The sequence below is a fragment of the Strix aluco genome, chromosome 3 (genome assembly GCF_031877795.1).
Source record: "Strix aluco isolate bStrAlu1 chromosome 3, bStrAlu1.hap1, whole genome shotgun sequence".
Classification (NCBI taxonomy): Eukaryota; Metazoa; Chordata; class Aves; order Strigiformes; family Strigidae; genus Strix; species Strix aluco.
In genome coordinates, this window is record NC_133933.1 from 44,934,927 (window position 1) to 44,957,802 (window position 22,876).

General features: G+C 39.9%; 1 protein-coding gene across 1 annotated transcript in view; it reads left to right on the forward strand.

The window, feature by feature from the left end:
• Positions 1-259: 259 nt before the first annotated feature.
• Positions 260-22,876, forward strand: part of PLD5 (phospholipase D family member 5) — a 187,067-nt gene continuing 164,450 nt past the window's right edge. The window contains exon 1 of the mRNA XM_074818374.1: positions 260-815. Within this exon, the coding sequence (XP_074674475.1) occupies positions 630-815 (186 nt within the window). The 5' untranslated portion in view covers positions 260-629. The remainder of the gene's footprint in view (positions 816-22,876) is intronic.

Below are 22,876 nucleotides of genomic sequence, written 5' to 3' on the forward strand. Positions count from 1 at the left end.
CGAGTGAACTTCCCCGGGGGCGCGGGGAGCCCCCTGCCCCCCAGGAGCCGGGGAGGGCGGAGGAGGCGGTGGTCGCCGCCGCCGCTTTCCTAGGGGCGACAGCGGGGCTCCTCCGCGCTGCCGAGGCGGGGGAGGAGCCGGCTTCCCCCCACCCCCGGGGGGCGGCGGCCCCTCCACTGCGCCAACCTGCAGCCGGGCGGGCGGGAGGCGGCGGCCCCGCCCGCGCGCGCCCCGCCGCCGCCTGCGCGCGCCCCGCGCCGCCGTCCCGGGCAGAGCCGGGAGCGGCCGCTGCCCGCTGCGCCGGTCCCGGGCTGCGGCTCGCTGGCGGCCGGGGCTGCAGGCAGCGGCGTCTCGGAGCGCCTTGCCTTCCCGCCCCAGTGCCCCGGCAGCGCTCTGGCCCGCTCCTCGCTCGCACCTGCAGCCTTTCTTTCTCCCTCCACTCCTCCCACCTGCTCACTGCTCCTTTTCTCCCCTTTTTCTCCCCATGTTCCGGTTTTGGGGGCGTTTTTGCTCTCATTCTCTTTCTTCTTCCCCCATCCTGTTCTTTTTTGGACCCTCTTCGTCTAGTGCCTTCTAATTTCTTGTTTTCTTCTGGTTTTTTTCCTTGGACTTTGCCTTGTCATGTCAAGATGGAAGTCAGGCATGACTGGCTCTCCTCATCCCCCCATGAGGGCTTCGAGCAGATGAGGCTGAAGAGCAGACCCAGGGAGCCTTCCCCAAGCCTCACCAGAGTAGGTGCGAACTTCTACAGCACTGTCAAGCAGCAGGACTACAGTGCCAGTGTCTGGCTGAGGAGGAAAGACAAACTGGAGCACGTAAGCCAGCTTCTATTTCCCCCCCTTGTTTTTTCTTTCCACACCTCTGGCTAGGTGTTCTGTTAGGCTAGCTCTCTACCAGCCTGGACTCCAGAAGAAAAGTGTTGCTCCAGTAATTGGGCAGGGCATTTCCCAAATGGTAGAGAAAGGAGAAACTTAGAGGTCCCGGACTGGTCAAATCTGAGGTAAATAGGATGTCAGTACTGTTCCCAAACCACATGCAAGTCTATTCCTAACTGGAAATATTTTTTAATGTTCTCGGCTTATTCAGTCTTCTATTCCCGCAAATTCAGTGCTGATGTGGGAGGAGAAAGATTGGGATGGTGCAGATGGAGGTTAGAGCATTTATCTCACGGTGATTATAATGTAGTTCTAGAATTGCTAAAAGAAAATAGCTTTTTTTAATTCTAGCTGTGATTTCCCCCCCCCCCCCCCCCCCCCCTTATTTTTCTTCTTCTTCATGCATGGGACTTTGAAAATACTCAACCTATGTGGGAAAGAGGAGATTTCCTTCAAGATGTCTATTCCTGCAGCAGTAGTACATGACTTAACTGTGTTTGGGACTACAATAGAACTGATACTGTGGATAGCTCTAGTGAATATTTTATGAGAATTTAAGGTACTTCTAAGCATACCTGTCTCAGATGATGTTTGAAAGCATTTTTCATGTTACTTCTAACAGCAAGGAAATGGGTTGAGATGACCTGTATACTGTGTAAGAGTTTTCTGAATAGCTGAAACCCATTGCTACAGTGTACAGTACAATCAAAACAGGAAAGTAGCTGCATTTACAGGGATGCAAAAGAATGTGGTATAGGTTTGCATAATGCAACAGTCTGCCATTCTTTATGTTAGTGAGTAATTTGCAATCACAGTCACATTGACTTCAGGATACACAGAAAAATATTTCTTGTGGTACAGCCACCTGAGGTCTCTTTGGATAGAAATGGTCTCATTACAAGGATAAATTGCCTTTATTACTTGAAAATCCTAGATGGCACAGTAGAGTCCTTTAAAGATGAAACCTGAAAAAAGCTCCTCTGTCAACTAGTTCATGGAGTATTACTCTCCCTTCACACAAACCTGCAGAGTATTTTATCCCTGTTAGTGAAATCTTAAACTTGAGTTGTTTACACTTCTGGGGAAACAACAAGAACTGATGACCTATTGGAGAGATCACATTTCAAATGTGGAGAAAGGTGTTGAATCCTGTCTGCCTTCTTACACATGTTTTTGTGATTCTTCACACTAACAACAAGGCTTCACAGTAGTAAGCTTGTAAGCAGAGTATTCTCCCATTGTGAATCAAGAAGGTCAATGCCTTCTCTCAGTACAGTTAAAACATAGAAAGCACAGAAATCTGAGCTCTGGCTTTTGTGACAGGTTTTTGCTACATGTGCTTACATGTTGGTATGTGTCATCATATGAATGATTATTAATTGGGGGGGATAACCTGTCAACAGTTTGATAGCTAACTACTGTTCTTGTAGCTGAATATTAGCATGTTCAGATATCTGTGTTTTAAATCATACCACAATATTAGCATGGACAAGGAAAATAGGCATTAACTTGTTTGAAGATTACAAGTACAAAACCTTTATTTTGTGTGGGTTTTTGTTGTCTGTTTGGTGGTTTTTTTGTATGAAGTCAGTTTTTTTGTCACAATAGTAATCTTCAGTAACCCTGCAGCATTGGTGTGAAGAGCTTTTTCAGTAATCAGTTTGGTATGAATGCATGTTCTTCTGGGGGTTTCCCTCTCATATGATCCTGTTATTTTTATTCCTGGAGCCTATTTGAACAATGTAAAGAAAAAAATAGGAACACTGATGTTTCTTGCTTGCCATGAAGTGTTTGTTTCATTGACATTTATTCTGAATACTGTTCAGTACATTAGATACGCCAACGGTATATATGTGAAAATACTTTGTTTATATGATTTAAGGTAACTGCATTACTCATGAGTGTTGTAACAGACGGGCTATTGCATAGCTCACTTTAATGAATGTAAATAAAATATGTATTAATGTCTAGATTGTGTTTTGCTTATACAGTTTTGAAGCAAGGTTGTTATTTTCTATTTTCAGATAAATCTTTGAGGGTTTTGAGTGTTTTCTTGCCAAAGAAGTTATTTCCTACGCTCCACTCTTCCACTCCAAAAGACAAAACAATTTGAGATGCATCATTTTGAATGGTATAGTCATTGACATCTGATAGTTTATGGCCAATATTGGATAATGAAGGTATACAAACTTCACGAGGTGGACAGGGGACATGAATAACACTTCACTGCAGCTCCCTCTGAGATAATTGTGTTCCTTGATACCTACAAAGAAAATGAAAATACAAGGAGTGAGCATTCGTTGAGGCACTGATTTTGAAAGTATGTCGTAATGACAGATATAGGCAGAAGAAGGGTGTATAGTAAGTGTAAGTCAAGATACGCATGAACAGCTTTTGAAGTTTCATATGTACTCTTTAGGCCTTGTGGAGGGGGGTGGGTTTTGCTTAATTGAAATTATTTCTTAAACTGATTTCAGTGTGGTTGTAATAAGGATAAAATTGCGCCAGTATATTTTGTACACTACTTCCAGTAAATCCTTGTAGACCACAGTAGATATATTGTATTGACTTTCATTAAAGTGAGTAGCATGACTTATTCATGTGCGACACTTCCAATTAATCCATATATAGTTTGAGGGACTAAGAAACATCTTCCGAAACCAATTTTTATCAAATTGTTTATATAAAAAAATCTCAAATTTACAAATAGTTTGTTTCCAGATTTCAAAACTATACCAAAGTTGTGGGTGTTAGTGTTATGTTTTTTGGTTTGTGGTTTTTTTTTTTTTTTAAACATCTCAATTTGAAGAGTGTGGTAAAGAGGTTCAAAACTGAACTGTTGCCATATCTCTTCTAAAAGCACAGAAGTTCAGATGCACAAATATGATACATTTTCTTTAAAATTGTTCAATACTTAATTATTGACTGACCATAGAGGAAGTCAAAATCTGGAACGCATTGCTGGCGTCTTGCTAATTGATTGTTCTTCAAATCGATCTTAATATAGTGTGTCTTCTCATTGGCTAATTGTTTGTGTGTGTTATCTTTTTTTCAAGTGGCAGTAACCAATTTGTACCATATAAGATTTGAACACAACTCACCCATTTTCTTTTGTGAACTCCGACGCTGTATTTAAGATTAAATGGATCTGTTGGAACATGTTTAGAGATAGGCCAGTGAGGAGTTTTTGCTTAAGTGAGGCCTCAGTGTACTGTGTGCTGTAGCTAATGTGTCAAAGAGGCATACTTCTAATGGAGGAAATTACTAGAGGTGTGAGGAACTCTTGACACTGCAGATGTGACCACAGTGATGTTGCAAACCCTTGGCTGGAATTCCTGCAGAGTTGAGATTGTTCAAATTCTATGTATCTGCTTCAGCTGGTTCCTCGTGCCTTTTTTGTGAAGTTGTTTGCCTGGTACTGGAAGTGTTGGAGTGAAAACCATTGTGTGAAATATTTTTAAAGTCTCCTTTGCACAGTGGTTTTTTGTTTGCTTGTCTTTGGTGTTGCCTTTTTTAATGAAATGTGAATTGGTTAAGAGAAAAAGGAGGAGGACATAGGGATGGGGAGAAAGAGTAGTTAACCTGATAACCTTTAGCTGGTGGGAGTTACCTATGTCTGGTTTAATTTACAGCAGCTCTCCAGCATGTCTGTATATCCTTCAGTAATGACAAGTACTGTATAGCTACTTTGCTAGTACCTCAGCAAAAAATTTGAGAGAACTTTATTTTAAATAATCAAAACTTAAAAGCAGAACAGATTTCTTTTTAAGCTACAACAGATACGCTTCAAACATATGTTCTTTATTATGACAAATACAGTTATTCCTTCTCAAAGATGTAGTGGTAGTCTTTTTCTTATAACTTAAATTTAATTATTTACTTAGTTATGTTAAAACATTTTAAAAATTGTCTTTTAAGAACTGCTTCAAGACTATAACTTTTTGGGAGACCTGCTATCAGAACAGTTTTATTTCCTGGGGATCCTTGGTCTGTTACCTTTAGTATTATCATAATTAGGAGAGGTTATTGATAATTCTTGCATCATCTCTTGTTTTTACTTAAGTTCTGATCAGTAGCAAAGGCAACATTGGGATTTTCAGGTTCTAAGTACTCTTGCTGTTGTAAGAATTGACTTGACCAGTTGATGATAACACTGGTCAGCGTACCACTATCCCTTTGGCGGCACTGTTACCCAGAGAGAAAAGAGGCTGTGAGGTAGAGGGAGGGCAGTGTCACGTGGCAACAGAGGCAGATGTCTAACATGCAGATGTTAAGCCTAAGACAATTTACAACGCTGTCCGACAGGCATGGCTGTGGTACTTCTCAGAGCCTCATGACCAAACCAGAAATAAAATATAATTCGCCTGTCATAACATCTTTATAAAAGTTGAAATCTCAAATCCGATTCTGTCAGTTGATCTTTATTTTTCAAAAACTAGTAGTTCTCTTGGACAACTTTTTTTTTTTTTCCCCCTCATTTTTCTTTTTTTTTTTTCCTTTTTCTTTTCTTACTATACTGGAAATTCTTAGCAAAACCGTTGCTGGACAGTTTAAAATTGCATTTCTGCTCTTGCATGTAAATTAGAACAAGTGTTAAAAGTGAGAGGACAGATTTATAGACTTTGGAATTTGACACCCTACGGATGGCAGAGGATACCACGTGCATAGCTATAACACATAAACAACAAAGGTGGACATAGCTTGATGTAAAGCAAGTAACAGTAGAACTCAGTCAAGCCAAATCAGTTGCTGGACAGAGCCAACAATTTTAACTTATGGGAGAATAATAAAAGGATCTAAATCAAAACTAAAAAAATCATTACACATGTTCCCAAAGCAGCCCCTGTCTTGTGGTAAATGCAAATAATGTCTTTTTTTTTTTTTTTGAGTTAAAAGAGTTTTTGGGATATTTTGCATTAAGCAGGTATAAATAATTTGTCATCTGGAATAATGTCAGATACCAAGAAGAGTGCACCATGTATGAAGGTACATAGTGGTGACAATTCAGAGGGTTCTAAAGAGTTGGTTTCCAGCATTTGGAGCTTTTTGATGGCATAGTTGCAGATTATAATTCCAAATGTCTATCTCGTCCTGGAGATAGATATCTATATTTAGATTTCATCATTAAAATCAAGGGAACAAACTCCATTAAGTAGAGGAACTTTGGCTTTTTCTCAGAAGAAGACTGACATTTGGAATTGCCTGCCTGCAACAGTGGTACTGGCATGCATTGGTATTCTTGCTGAAGTAGTACCATGCAGTTTGCTTCACTGATGACAGACTGTGTGTGGAGGAATTCTTCTGTTGAAATGCTGCTTTCCTTGAAGATGTCTTTTTCTAGTAATGTTTTGTAGACAAACATAATTAGAGAAAATAAATGTTCAGAGAAATGTAAAAAGGGGACCAAAATAATTGAACACTGTTGGGGAAATACTGCATAGCACTTTAGGGCAGAAAATGTAAAATGGTTTCTTTCAAAAATAGTATGGGGAATTTGACATTTGGAGGGGAAAAAATAACTTATTCGAGTAGTTACCATGCATAAAAGTAATTTTGTATTGCAAAACAGTGAAAATATGATATATAATTTTTCATTTTTCTCTTGCTAGTTGTGGTAGGTTAACCTTGGTTGTCTGCAGCTGCCCACCAAGCCACTCTCACCCTACTCAACAGGACAGGGGGAGAAAATGAGATAAAACATGTTGTAGTTTGAGATAACAGCAGGGAGATTGCTCACCAATTACCATCACAGGCAAAACAGACTCAATTTGGGAAAAATTAATTTCTTCTATTGCCAATTAAAAATAGGGTAGGATAGTGAGAAACAAGCACAAGACTAAAACCACCTTCCCCCCTCCCCGCTTCTTTCTAGGCACAACTCCAGTCTATCGTTCCTGACTCTTGTACCTCCTTCCCCCCAATCCCCCGAGTGGCACAGGATAATGGGGAATGGGGGTTACAGTCAGCTTATTACACTTTGTCTCTTCTGCTCCTTCCCGTGCTGTGGTGTGGGGTCCCTCCCATGGGATACAGTCCTTGTCAAACTGTTCCAGTGTGGATCTTTGCCACAGGCTGCAGCTCTTCAGAAACTGTTCTGTGGGGTGCAGTCCTTCAGGAACGAACTGCTCCAGTTTGGGTCCCCCACAGGCTGCAGTTCCTGCCAGAAAACCTGCTCCTGCATGGGCTCCTTTCTACAGGGCACAGCTCCTGCCATAGCCTGCTCCTGTGTGGGCTTTTCACAGACCGTAGCCTCCTTCAGGGCACATCCATGTGCTCCAGCGTGGGGTCTTCCATGGGCTGCAGTGTGGGTATTTGCTCTGGGGCGGTCCTCCGTTGGCTGCAGGGAGATAACCTACTTCATCATGGTCTTCATGGGTGGCAGGGGACTCTGACCCCTGGAACACCTCCTTCCCCCTCTCCTTCACTGACCTTGGTATCTGCAGGGCTGTTTATCTCACGTTTTTCTTGCTCCTTTCACGTAGCTGCCGCACAGTGTTTTTTACCCTTTCTTACATACATTATTGACAGAGGCACCACCAGCATTGTTGATGGGCCCAGCTTTGGCAAATGGTGGGTCTGTTGTGGAGCCAGCTGGAACTGGCTGTGTCCAACATGGAGCCAGACCCTGGTCTCACAGAAGCCACCTCTGCAGCACTCCCCTCTACCAAAACCTAGCCATGTAAACCCAATACACTAGCCTTAGAAGCTATTCTTATTTCTCTGACATATGAGAAAAACTTTCAACATTGCATTAACCTAATGCATAAGTAGTGATGATTTCAGCATCAGTTACTTTGAAAGTCCAAATCTCTAAAGCTCAAATTAAAACATTTGAGAGGCATAGTCACTGTGACAGACTTAATTTATAGTGTCTGGCTTCATTTTGCACAAGAAAAGAAAACAACTTGAAGTTTCAAAGTTGCTCTTAAAATTGATTTATATATGCATTTATAAATGTAATTCAACCCATTCAAGACTTTTTAGAAATGAAGTTTTCTGGTTTCTGAAGAAAAGACCTAAATCTTAGGCTATGTTTGTTCCAGATGCTAACTTCAGTGAAGATATGGGAAAAGTGGTTTTCATGGCTATGCCTTTCCTAATGATACCAGCATTAAGGAAAATCCAAATTAGTTTTTTGCTATGCCATCCCTTTTTTTTTGGTCAGTGTTGACCATCCTTGTTTAAGGATTTTGAAGTAGCAGCTTCGGAAACTTAATCTCCTTGTCTGTTACACAAATGAATACTTTTCGGTCTTCAGTGGTTTGGTCTTGTAGCAGACCATTAACACTTTTAAAGGTAGCAGGAGTATGTAACACACTAGGAAAATTATCTGTAATGAGTATCTCCTCACAAATGCAATCACATCACTGTCTGCAGAGGATGCCCAAAGAAACTAGTCTCTGTGGGTGAATGTATGTTTAGTTTAGGCCTTCTTCCATTCCAGAACAAGGAATGCTAAAATACTGCAGTGAAAATCTCTTTACCAGACTATCCAAAGATGGAAACAACAGACCAACTCATGCCAATGATTAATAAATGCCACTTCTTTGTCTTTCAAGATGGGAAGCCATATACTCGTAATCATTCATAAAAAAGAAAGTCCTGTGCTGGCAATAGACTCCCTAGATCTGTCTCCCCTGATGGAGCCTTTTCCTAGGGAACGTGCTTATGACTGCCCACCTCTTGCCTTGCTCTTTTTGTAACATTATTTAAGGTCTGATTCCCAGGCCTTTTATGTAGTTTCATTACTGAGAGAAAAAATAAAACAGGTACACTGCTAATGTCTTGGAAGGTCCATGTATCCTTTTAAACTGAGTATTCCCTCTGTCATATTTCAGAATCTGAAAGAAGCTTTCTTAAAATGATATTTGGATGATTTTTTTTTTTGAGTTTTTGCATTACTAGATGCCAGCTGTTAGAGAGAAAAAGTCTAACATTAATTTTCCAGTGCAGTTACACTCCTCTAGTGTTGTCTTATCTGGTGGGGATGCAGTTGAGCCATTTATTGACAACTGAGGCATTCCCAGATTCACGGGTCTTTAGTGTTATAAAGGAAGCCAGTTAACCTCCTGTTCCCTCAAAGTGACTTAAATACTGGGCTTCTTGTGATTGTCTGACTATCTACTGTGCCTTAGTGGGCAGAAGAGCCACTCAGCTAAAAGTGAAGAAGTATGGACGGGGAGTTAGCAGAAACTCAGAAGTTCAGGAGGAGGTAGAGAGGGGACGAATGACACATTGGTGCCAAAGAAGTAAATGAATTTAATCAGAAATTAATTTTTATTAGATCACAAACTTATTCCTAGGTTTTTTTTTGGATGCTTATCCATCAAAACTTAGTCTGATTTTTTTTTTTTAAAGTTTCTTTTTTTTTTTAAAGGCTTACTCCTCGGAATTCTTACAGTTTTATAAGGGCTTTCCAAATGTAACATAGTATTTGAGTATTTTTATAGGGATTTGGCTTCTTTTGGTTTGATCAATGCATTGTGTAATTTGACTGTGTAGATAATATCTAGCCCTGGACAGAGAAATATCAGAGTGGTATTGTTAGCAATACTTCATTGGCTTGCTCTCTTAAGACACAAAAATTTACCTATTTTTTCCACTTTTGCAAAACCTTTAAACCATCTTCTTTATGTGCAGTATCTGTAGGTGGATACAGTTGTGCATTTTATTATTTTTTTTATTAAAACTGAGAATTCAAAAAATCTTGGTAAGTTCCATTTCTGACTACATGATGCCAACATAATCAGCAGCATGTTTTATGATTTATATAGTCATTGCAGCTCATAAATGCTAGTCATTCTATTCTAATTTTTGTTGCTATTTGTATTTCACTCTTTACAGTTGTAAGGAAATGTTCAGTGAAATAAAAAAGCTGAAGTATTTGAGAATTGCTACTAATAAACCAAATAGTGATTGAGGTAATTCCTATCATTCTGATACATTAAACAGGATGGATTTCCCCAATGTATTCTAAGCTGTTTGGAGCAGAACCAAATGTGGAGCAGTGCTGAGATAGCAACTGTGACCAGTTTAACTTTCATAATCCTGTTTTTATTGCAATAAAATCATATTTACTTGGGGTTGTAATCTAACTTGATCTCTAAAAGCTAGCATATGCTGTAAAGAGCCTATCATAATGAGCAGATGTGTATTTGTTTTGAAACGTGAAAGAGTGAAAGTTAGTAATGTCGTCAGCACTTCAAGCCGCAGTAAACATGGCATGTCTCACTAGTGGTTTTCGTGCTACAGAAATTGTGCTGCTGTCCATTAAGTTCCATGACTGATCCTTTCTAGGCAGGAGTTTTTTGATAAGGGAATATGCATTATGTGTGCTGAGAAAACTTCAGGCATTACCTCAACAGAAGCTACCTATTTACGGGAATGGTGCTAAAGGTGACAGTGATTTGAACCTTATTTCCTCAGTGTAGTTTGCGCACTTTTGTTTAATCTTGTTCCAAAGCCATGGTAAAGTCTCCATTGACTTCACTACTACAGATTTAAGTTATATATGAGCTCCTTGAGAGAAGACTGCAGATCAACTCAGCTGTTGTGGGTTGGGGGCAAAAAAGCATGTTCAATATATTATGCTAAGCAGTTGGGGGAAATACATGTTTCAGGCCTCACCTTTTCTTGAGCTTTAAGTCTCTGGATCATCAGGTTAGTTGCTGGATACGTTATTTGAGAACACTTTGCAGTTAGCATAGGGGAAAATCCTTGACAGGCTATGGAAAGGAGAGAAGGCATCCTAATATAACATGTGGGATGTAAGAAACTGTGAGGTCTATGTGAGCATGCAAAAAATGATATAGATCCAGTTGCCCACCATTTAAGTCCATCTTAAGTTGTTTTGGAATGGAGAATACAGAAGAAAAGAAGAAAGACAGGTGCATTTGAAACTTAAGTTATCTGCCAAGACAATGGATATCTAAAGAAAACTCAGAAAAACAAAGATGCTTGTGAAATTATTTCTTTGCTCCCAACTGGAATATTTCTGTTCCTCATTAGAAAGTAGGTGAAAAAAAATGCCCATCATGCTAAAAAACAAATCAAACCTAAACTGGAATATCATCTCAGTTTAATGATAGCAGGCATCGTCTATTTTCATGCTTTGTGCTCATTTAAGTGGAAATGTGCACCTGCTTTAATGATAATAATTGGGAAAAAAATCTCTTGCCTTTTATGGAAATTAATTAGGTGAGCAAATAGAAGAATGTGCATGAATGTGACTCATGGCTACAATGAAGATGGAGATTCTTGTCAAGTTCTGCTATTTCCCTGTAGTTGTTCATTGGGGATGACCCATGAGCACCTGGAAAGACTTGCGTTCCTAGAACACTAAGAAAAAACCCAAATGATTAGAGAACATAGAATTCTAAACCAGAATTTCTGGCTTTCTGGCAGCTGCTGACAGAAGTTGACCTGTTTAGCCTCTTCATGGGCAGTGATAAAATAGCCAGCATAAATTAGGTTGGGGAGATGAGTGGAATGAAGTAAGTTAGGGCTAAAGCTCTGTCAGTTTGCTCTAGGACCTGAACAGCTCTAAGAGTCTACACAATATGATGGGTGGGGATTTTCTGTCTTTATAAACAGAAGTTGATAGGCCTTTGTAACCCTGTGCTGCCTGTTCACTGTGACCTTCTGGAATAAAGTAGTTCAAAGTTTTCAAGCCAATGGGTTGACTGAGGTAGCAATCACACTTTTTCCTTTCTTCCCTTAAGTCAGTACATTTGATAACTTGTTCCTGCTTATTAAAAAGTTGTCTTACAGCCTGCAGCAGTGTGTTTAGTCCTGTACACTCTAATACTGAAGGTATGCTATCTCCTGATCTTTGTGGTCTTTGATGCCTCATGGAAAAGTAGTTTCCCTAAGTTTTCAACAGGATTCATAATGCTAAGTTCTGGTAGGATAGTGAGCCTGTCCTTCACATCATTTAGACACGGCTTCAGTCACAATTTGGAGTGTTTGCTAAACTGTGCTATTTCTCTATGTATCTTTTCATAGAAAACCAGTATGTTTCGTGAAGAGTCAACTTTCACAATTTGCTACATAAAAAGTATTTTGGAGTCATGCATACAGTCCTATGCATAAGTGCTGCTTAAAACAATATGGAATGAAGTGTATTCAATGCTGCCTCTGTTAGATCTGTGATTTTTAGATCCCTGAGAAGATGCATCTTTTGAGTAAGTCCTGTTACATAAGTAAAAAATTACATAGCCACCCTGGTTTGTGGAGCTGAGGGGATGATTCTAAGGAAACACAACTTGAAAATAAAAAGCTTAAAACAAGCAAACAAAAAGAACACAGATGAACGTAAGCCCAACAATTTTGAAATTATTTGCAGTTTGAAACAATTTTTGGAATGATTTGTTTGTAGAATGTGACTTATACCAAATCTGTGATGCTGAAGACTGATTGGTGCTTATTTGGGATGCCGTGAGCATCAAAAGATATCAATACACCAAATGCTGTTTCAGGCCCTTACGGTGAGCATGATTTATTGTTTGAATAACAACAACAATTCCTTTGGGTCTAGCATGAAACAAAGTCATTTAAGTGTTTCGGAAAATGTTACCCTCGAACAAAGCAATTTCCTTTGTCAATGTGAGCTGCTGTCCCTGCAGACTTTTCTTTCAATTCCCTATTGGCCGTGCGGCAGGCAGATAGCACCTAACCCTTTCTGTGTTATTTTATCCCATTTTATGCAGTATTGTTCTCTCTGAGCTTTGTTGTCATGGCTTGGTCGCATCAAACTCCTGGAACGTGCCAGCCTTTATTCTCTGGCTGTGTGGTATATGGTCTTAATGCACATGAGCCTAAATCAGTTTGTTTCTGCAACCATATGACAGCTGAAACCTTAGACTGCTGGAAATTTCAATTTTTAAAAAATATTTTTTCTTCAGTGTTTGCACTTTGTTCCCCTAGTCTGTCTGTGCTGCTGCTGTTCCAAACCTTCTGTTTGGCTTTAAATAACCGATGCTTCATATCAAATTTTTTAAAACTACTGGACTGCACAACTGTTTCCCTTTTTACTTCTCCAAGGTTGGATTTACCTACCCAAATCAAGGCCTTTGTTTTTCCCTTTTTTCTATAATTTCATCTCATCACTTCTTTCATGATGCTTAATTTTTCAATTATTTTTCTTTATTCCCTTTTCCCCACCCTGCTGCCCTGTCCCCCTGAACTTCTCTGATAAATCCACTGCCCTGCTTTGGTATTGCATGGCACCTTGTGTGGAACTCCCAGGGAAAATGTGGTGAGTAAAATTTGCAAAACTAGAGTTCTCTTACAAGGTTTATACATAATTTTTGTACTGGTGAGAAAACACTTTCTGAAGTTCTTAAGTGATTTAAAGTCCTGAGTATTCAAAAGTCCTTTTGAAAGCCCTGAAGTTACAATGAAAATTAAAGGTTTCCGAGTTGTGTGACAGCTTGAGTTGGGCAACAGCCTTGCAAGTGCAGTCTATAGATTAGTAATATAAAAGGCAATGATTCCACTAAGAGCAACAAAACTTTTTTGTCACCAGTGTGGCTTTGTTGTGTCAGCCAACAACATAGTCTTTCAGAATCTTCTTTCTTTGTAATTAAAGGAGGGCTTGGATGTTTTCAGTGCAGAGTAATACAGAAACAGTGTACCATTGTGCCTTGCAAGGGATGCGAAAACTGTTTCTCAGCATTATGGAATCTGTTTTCGAAGAGATTGCGTGTTTTTTGGGTTTTTTTTGCCAGAAATAGACAACTCTGAGAGTGTGTATCTTTTGAAGTTAGTTTGTGCAGGTGGTAAATAGGATTTTCTCTGATCTAGGGGGAAATTTGCAGCAGATGTAAAAAAACTTGTTTATTATAGGAGCACCACTGTATAGTAATGCTTTCTGAATTACAGCCCACGGTACATAAGACATACATGAAGTATTTGAAATCTGTGTATGTTTTAGCTCTAAGGTTACCACTGTATGTTGTGTTTGTGTTGTTTTGTTTTTTCAGTACGTTGCTTAAATAAGGGGGAGTGGTATTTTTGAAAGACTGTAAGATCCCTTCCTGTTTGGACTACTCTGGTGACTGTATTTGAGCTGTTGCTTTCTATGATTTCTGTTCTGATAAAAGTCTCTCCCCAACAGGTATATGTGATTTTTTTTTTTTTAAAATATTTTTTTAAATACTTGTTTCTCCAGTATTTAGAAGATTAACATTTTTTTACAAGAACCTTTGCAAATACTTGTTGCTTTGTTTATTCAATTTATGATTCTGTTTGGCATCAGATGTTCTCAGTTTATTTCTGGGCATCATTAATTTTCGATAGCATACTTGGCTAATTTCTTGATGCTCTGAGCATGGAAGTTCTGACTCAAGTAGAATAGCTCAACAAGGAACTGGCTACTGATGGACATTTGATTATTACCACCGTGACAGGAACAGCTTCCCAAAATACCATTCAAGATAATAATTGCATGTCTAATTAGAGACATCATGTGATGTACTCTGAAAACAACGTAACTGCTGGTAGTGACCTCTCTTCTGTGAGTTATATTGGATTTATAGTAGCTTGTTTTAGTGCTACTTAATTAGTTAGATATCTATATATGTGTATGCTTTTAACTGTTGAGATTGATACCGTAACTGATAGGTTTGTTTAGTTGTATTTATTTCATGTTTATCATGCATTGTGCTGTTTTTTCCCTTTTTGGTTTAAAAAAAAAAAAAAGGCTTGGCAGCAGAAAGGAAGATGGTTGTCTTATGTTTTCTTGGCTGCTGTGCTTTGCAGGAAGTGGGGGATGAGTGATTTTTGAGAGCAACTGAGCCATGAGGCCTGGAGAAGCTTTTAGGATGGACATGGGAGAAGCAGAGGAGGAGGGGAACTGGGAAGCTTGAAGGAAACTGTAGGCTGGAAGATTCCTGAAAGGAGCAGAGAACTGGTCTGTAGTAGGATGATGACATAAAGATAGAATCTCTTTTAGGGCTCTGGAGGTGAAAACATGAGGATTGTTCAGCTCAGCCTTTGAAAGATTTTGGATTGGATAGCTAAATCGGAGGAAAAGATCCACCCTACAAAATTACAGGGCCAAAATTTATTTTTTAGATTTTTCCATGCAGTGGGTTTGAGTTCTGGGTTCTGTATTAACTTAGTATTTTTTGTGCTAGTAATTAGAAATAGAGAGGTGGAGAATTTTTGTTTGGGTTTTTTTTGTTGCTGCTTGGTTTTGTCTGTCTGTTTGGTATACTCAGTGATTTCACCTGAAGGCTCTGGCTGAAATGAAGCTCCGTTGTGAATGTCCGCATACAAACTGGCCAAATGTTGTAGCAAGAGAAGACTGAAAAAAGCAGCTTTTGTGATCAACTCATTGGAATAGTGGGCTCTAAAAACATACATGAATGCTGATGCAGCAATGTGGGTGGGTTTTTTTTTTTTGGTAGTGTAATAAATGTATATTTAAACTACAGACTTCAATGTCTGCCTGGGACATGTGGTGTCATTGGCTCATTTAACTAGCTGCTGTTACATAGCTTTAAGTAAGGAATATGGACCCACACAGACCACCAAAAAGGGAAATATGAAGTATTTAGACTGAATAGGGGCCACTCTTGCTTTCCAAAAGCTGGAGGTATTCTAATTGTGAGTTAATTTTATCAAAGTCCCAATACAACTGACAAGTTCTTTGGTAGTTTTTATTAGTTTAAATTTTTTATTTATTTGCTGTGTATGGTTGGACACAAATAATGCTGTGTTCACCTTGCTTTTTCTCTTTTTTTAATGTTTGCTATCTGCAGAGAAGGTACATAAGTAATTTCTGGATGGCTATGCTAACACTTTTGATATAAGCCTTTGCAAATGTACACTTGCACAAATATTTCTGAGGTGCGGTTTTTTCAACCCAAAAAATCTCATTCTACATGTCTGTATGGATGTCACCTGAAAACAGAGGTGAAATAAAAATGGTTGGGTTTTTTTTTTTCAAATGTTGATTTTCATATGTAATGGTCTCGCCTGATTTGTTTAACTATACTTATCCTGAGATGCAGTGTTCTTAGTTTCTTTCTGCAGTCTTTATGTCAGTTAAATTGCCATTGATTTATGTAAAAGGTCAAGCAGTTTTCATACCGCTTTGCAAAGAAAAACTGTATTCGAAATGAAATACCTTCCTGAGGATTCTAAACTACAGAAATTAAATAATGTTTTTCCTTTGTTATTGGCTACAATATAATCTGTAAGGTTGTTGTACTACTTGAAGCATGTAGGGAGAACACCACAGTCACTTCAATCATAATTTTTCCATGTGAATAACCCATTGCATGCTATGACTAGCCTCCATTTGTCATTTGAGTGACAGCATTGTCTTCCAGAGAGTTGAAATTCTTTCCTTTCCATGGTGTTTCATGAACGCTTTCACTTGATATGGGAAACACAAGTTGATGTGGATATTTCAGATAATTTTTTCCTTTATGTGGTGGGACAGGAAGACATAAAGAGTATAGATAAGATCATCAGGTCCAATGGGGACAAGTGTTTTAGGAGTTGCCTTCAAGACCAGTGTGTCAGGTTTGTGTGGCGGGGTTTTGGTAGCAGGGGAGGGGACTACAGAGGTGGTTCCTATGAGAATCTTCTTGAAGCTCCCCTAATTCCACGTCAGACCCACCTTTGGCCAAGGCCAGGCCAATTAGCAATGGTGGCTGCACCTCTGCAATAACATATTTAAGAAGGGGAACCTGGGAGTAGAGGGGTGGTGAGGGAAATACTTATGCAAACACCGAGGTCAGTGGAAGAAAGGGGGAGGTGGAGGTGTGCTGGAGCAGACTTCCCTGCAGAGAGGGCAGGCTGTTCTTTTGTAGCCCGTGATGGTCCACAGAGCAGATACCCACCTGCAGCCTGTGGAAGACCCCGTGCCGGAGCAGGTGGCTGTACCCGAAGAAGGCTGGGACTTCAAAGGAGGCCTGTGCTGAAGCAGTCTTGCTGGGGAGATTGCAGCCTGTGAGAGACACCCACACTGGAGTGGTTCGTGAAGAGCTGCAGCGTGCAGGAAGGGCTCATGTTAGAGGAAGTTTATGGAGGACTGTCTTCCATGAGAGGAACCCCATGCTGGAGCTGAGGAGGAGTGTGAGGAGTCCCCCCCCCGAGGAGGAAGGAGCAGCGGAAACAATGGGTGACAAACTGACTGCAACCCCCATCCTCTGCTCTCACTGCACTGCTTTGGGAGAGGGATTAGAGAAATTGGGAGCAAAGCTGAGCCTGGAAAAAAGGGAGGGGTGGGGTGAAGGTGTTTTTTAAGATGTCGTTGTATTTCTCACAGTCCTACTCTGATTGATAAATTAGTGGTGGTGGTGGTGTTTGAATTAAATTGATGTTCTTTTTCTTCCCCTAATAAGTCTGTCTTTTGCTGGTGACCGTAAGGGGTGAGTCATCCCTCTCTGTCCTTGTCTTGATCTCTGAGCCTTTTGTTTTGTTTTTGCCTCCCCATCCCTGAGGGTAAAGGAGTGAGTGAGAGGCTTTGTGGTGCTCACTTTACCTCTGGGCTCAAACCATGACAACCAGGTATAGCAGTAGGAACATTTTCAATTCTTAAATGACTGTCACTAGGTTTTCCTTGGTAGGTAAATCTAATTTCCAGTTGCAGATAAAAAGCATTGGACTGGTGGGCACTTGACTTTCTTTCAATTTCTCAATCATGAATTCATCACTGTATACATCCTAATTGAAAACCCAATAGGGACTAATTTCAAGGGGAGGAGAAGGTGTTACTTCTCAAACTGCCAGCAGAAAGTTCTCTAATACTTTTAGAAGCAACTTTTTCCCTCTGTATTCAGTTTTGAGGGGGTGGAGGTGCTGATTTTACACTCACCTTTTCATTCTGTCTTATCTTTTGGGATCTCAATCATAGGACTAGTTTGTTTTCTTTCCTCTTCCAGAGGCAATGACAGATACCTTGTTCTCATAGACCTCAGGAGAAGTTATATAGCACTTGGAAAAATTGTTTCTGAGCTGCCTTTTTTTTGGTGATTTGATTTGATGTGGGTTTAAGGATCTTTGTTTTTAAGTTTTTTCACCACCATACCCTTTTTTACTCTTAGAGGAAAAATGAAATCCCTATGTTCTTTGGCTAAGGATTTAGCTGAAAAGTTGTGAGATTTTTGTTGCTCTGAATTTCTAGACAACATAATATCTTTTGCATGACTGTCTGTGTAACCCTTTATCAATGCCAACTAATTAATCCATGTGCTTTTGCTGTCAACTAATTTTGATTATTTTTTCAAAAGGAAGCTCATTCTTCAATGGTTATATTGGTCCCCATCCCAGTGTGGGACTTTACATTTGCCTTTGACCTTCACAGAGGGCTCCTGTCAGCCCATTTCTTGAGACTGTTGATATCTGTCTGAATAGTAGTCTTGTGTTGCCCATGAAGGTGCTGCAAGTCACCCTGTCCAATTGTCTAGGTCATTAATGAGACATTAAACAGTACTGACCCTGGTTGTGATCCCTGAGATACTCATGTAGTATCTGGCCACCAGTTAGACTCTGTATGCTGACCACAAGCCTTTTAGATCAATGGATCATCCAGTTTCCAACCCATTTTATATGGTTATCCAGTGCACATCTTGCCAGATTCTCTGTAAGGGTTATATGGGAGACTGTCAGAAGCCTTCTAATGTCAAGATATGCAATATGTTCTGCTTTCCTCTAGCTCACAGAGTCCACAGTCATCTCACACAGAAGGCATTCAGGTTAGTTGAATACAATTTGCTCTTGGCAAATCCAAGCTATGTTCACATCATCTTCCTCACTTGCTGCCTTCCCTCTTGAAGTATGAAAAGTTTGACCATTTGTCATCTCAGTAGCTGATTCCTGGGCTTGGCCTCATTTTGACTGTGGGAAGCATTTGCCATTTCCAACCCTAAGAAAGAAGTGAATGTAAATTCCTCCCTTGTACCTTCTCTTTAGCACACCTGACTATTACCTTCACAGAATGACTCCCAAGACAAGCTGTCTGCAGTTAGACTGATTGTTACTCTGATTAAGAGATTGAGATCATATTTGTGACTAGTATTTTTTGTAGTAGTGATACTTTGAGACTCAAGATGTTGACTACGTTTCCTCATCTGTCAGAAGTTTCTTCTGTTGTGACGTTAGCTTAGTTTAACTTCCTTGAAGTTTTCCTGGCTGTAGGAAAATGGCTACTCTTTGAAAGAGCGATGAAGATGAGCTGAGGAGAGGAAATGTTGAGTTTTCACTTTATTATGAGTTTATATTCAGTTTCTAGGTTGAGTCCCCTAAAGTTGTCCTCACCTAAATAAATGTTTTGGGCATAGACAGGGAATAAGATCTCAGGACAGTGTTTGACTTACTACTCCTTTTAAAGATAGAGTGAAAACAGGCTTTGTGTTTTACATGTGACCCTGGGCTAGATATCATGCTCTCACTGCAACTTGTTTTTCTGCATGTATAATGGGCTAATAGCATTACTCAGCTTTTTATAAGGGTTGTGAGGATATATCCAGGGAAGATGATAAAATATACATATGGGCAAGTTGTGAACCATATGAATACTTTAGACAAGTGATAATATAATATTTTTCATTTCAACTCTCCAAAATAGGTGGTACACTGGCAATTTTAGATGCAATTCTATTCATGTCTCATCTGGTCCAGTGGCAGGTTGATATTGAGAAATGATGCTCAGCTTCCTGAGTTGCAGGGTCTGCCATCTTCCTTGTGTTGTTGCTAGTGATTATGTGGCCAGAAGCTAAGCTGATCAACTTGCTTATTTTTAGAGAAAATTTATTTACCTTTCTTCCCAAATTGAAATGGTAACTTTCTTTCAGATAGGTGAGCTGATCTAGCAATCATGTTATTGCAGGGTGAGCCAAATTTGATGTAGAAGAAGGAGCAGGTATGTGAGAAGAGGAGGGGAGCTAATCAGAAACCTCCCTTTTGATGGTTGATAAACTCAGGTTGGTTGAAATGCAAAACAAAATAGCATCTTTAGGGATGTGTTTGACTTCATCATGGCCTCCTATAGAGTATTCTTTGTAGGTGTCTGTCTCTTTCAGAGTAGGAACCTAGATGTTTGCAGGTCATTGCGATAAACAATGATATTTGAGGACAGATTACTTCAATTACCTGTTTGTTCCATGTCAATATCAACATTAACAATTATCCAGTAGCTTTCAGAAAGTAAAATTCTACTTGCCCAAATTCAAAGCATTAAGAGAAAATACTTCCCAGAATGATAAGACTAGGTTATTTCTGTAGACCTGCCTTCTTGCTTCAGAGGTAGGGCTCTGACTTGCTTGGAAGTTCTTGAATTTAGAAGATGTGTCCTCACTACTTTGCAGAACACGGGGTCAAGAGCAAACTGAAGCATATCCACTTTTGATAGGTGGAAGCTTAAATACTGTCATATTACATGTTAGCATTTTGCTAAGGCTCCTTCTTAGATTTGTTTGTCTGAACGAGGGCTTTCATTTGGCTGCAAGGTGAATTTGAGCTCAAAGACATTCTGGGTCCTGGTTTTGAAAGGTGATATTAATATGAAAAAATAATAATGAAATCTGCTTCAGAGAACCTTAATATGACTTTATGCAATTTCAGATTTTTGTCTTCAGTCTTCTAGCATGCTGATTTAGCTATTTCCTCTCAGGAAGGGTGAAACTTTGAGGCATGTGTCATTGGACTTTTTTGATTAAACTTGTATTGCTAGTACAAATTCCTAATGTTACTTACCAGACACTTCATTTCCCACATAAAGTGCTTCTTATCTGGCTTCTTTATGTTTTAATAAGTGCCATCCTTAGGCACACATGATACACACATTGCAATAACTCTTTTATAACATTTATTACTATTTGCATACTATGTGTGGCCATAGCTTCTCACAGCAAGTTGGGAGGCTTATCCTCAAATATGTGAATAAACAGTGCAAGATGTTATTGGAGACACTGGATTAAAAGAGTTATGTCAAAAAATGTGGATCTGCAGACACAGTGGATGTTCTAAAAATTGCTTCCATGGTGTATGGCCTTCATAATATTAGATGGAAAAGATAATGTGAAAATGAAAAACTGTAAATTGAGCCAGCCTGATCTACTTGGTCTATAAAGAATAACTTCATGCAACTTGTGTTTTTAAAAGAAGTAGAATCCTCCACAAATGGAAAAATTCAGAAACATTTTAATTCTTGCTCTGTCTTATGCTTGAGGGGAAAAAAAATCCCCTAACCTCTCAGCTCTATTTTAATACCAGATTAGGAAAATACTGAACATAGTCAATGGATTCTGCTCTCAGAATATACAGTGTAAAATATGCTAGGTTTTGATAGGTATCTTTCACAGAAATACCTGAAGAACAACAAAAGCATAAGAAAAACCTAGAAAACTCAGATCAGGGAGGAAAGAAGCTCAAGGCAGTTTTGGGAAGAAAGTTCTTGCAGGTAAACTCACTACTGTGCCTTCACAGAATCTCAGAGCAATTGAGGTTGGCAGGGACCTTTGGAGGTCACCTTGTCCAACCCCTGCTCAAGCAGGACCACCTAGAGCAGGCTGCCCAGGACCATGTCCAGACGGCTTTTGAATATCTCCAAGGAGGTAGACTCCACCACCTCTCTGGGCACCCTGTGCCTGTGCTCAGTCACCTTCACAATAAAGAAATGTTTCCTGATGTTCAAACAGTCTCCTGTGTTTCAGTTCATGCCCACTGCCTCTGGTCCTGCCACTGGACACCACTGGAAGTAGCCTGGCTCCATCTTCTTTACACCCTCCCTTCAGATATTTGTACACATTGGTAAGCTCCACCCCAGACCTTCTCTTTTCCAGGCTGAACAGTCCCAGCTCTCTCAGCCTTTCCTCACAGGAGAGGTGCTCCAGTCCTTTAAGCATCTTCATGGCTCTTTGCTTGACTCTTTCCAGTGGCTCCATATGTCTGTTGTACTGGGAACCCAGATGGGGCACAGTGCTCGAGCTGTGGCCTTACCAGTGCAGGGTAGAGGGGAAAAATCACCTCCCTTGACCTACTGGCAACGCCTCTTCTAATGTAGCCCAGGATACCATTTGCCTTGTTTGTCACAAGGGCACATTGCTGGCTCATCTTCAACTTGGTGTCCACCATGATCCCCAGGGCCTCTTCTGCAAATCTGCTTTCCAGCTGGGTGTCCCCAGCATGTACTGGCACATGTACTGGTGAGGTTGTTCCTCCCCAGGTGCAGGACTTTGCACTTTTTTTTGCTGAACTTCATGAGGTTCTTGTCAGCCCATTTCTCCAGCCCGTTGAGGTCCCTCTGGATGGCAGCATGACTTACTGGTGTATCATCACTCTTCCCAGTTTTGTATCATCTGCAATCTTGCTGAAGGTATACTCTGCCCCATCATCCAGATCATTAATGAAACTCTTGAATAGGACTGGACACAGTATCTATCCCTGGGGCACATCGCTAATTACTGGCCTCCAACTAGACTTCGTGTCACTGATCACCACCATCTGGGCCTGACTCTTCAGCTGGTTTTCAGTACACCTTACTATCTGCTCATCCAGCCCATACTTCATCAGATTCCCTACAAGGATCTTATGGGAGACTGTGAAAGATCAAGTATAAAACCATGTATATGCTTGAACAAATCAATAAACCAAAACAAATTACTACCTCATTTCATTTTTCTAAGGTCACTGGAGTAATTATTTAAACCAATAGACAGTCTTTGACAGTTGGTTGCTAACATGTTTGGTCACATTTCTATGTAACTTTATAAAATACATTTTTTCATTAAATTGTAACCGAGGTATGCAAACAATGTGGCACAGAAACCTTTTAACTAATAGCTACTGCAATGGTGAAAGATCACTTAACAAAAATACACGTATTCGGTGTATTTTATACAACTTTTTCTCAGAATGCAAAGGTTACTTTACTGGGAAATGTGAAAAAGAGAAGTGGTGTAATAAGATAGTGTATATACATGCTATCAACTCTTAAAACAGTGTAAGTTTCATAATTGGATCACTGGAAGCATGCCCATGAAATA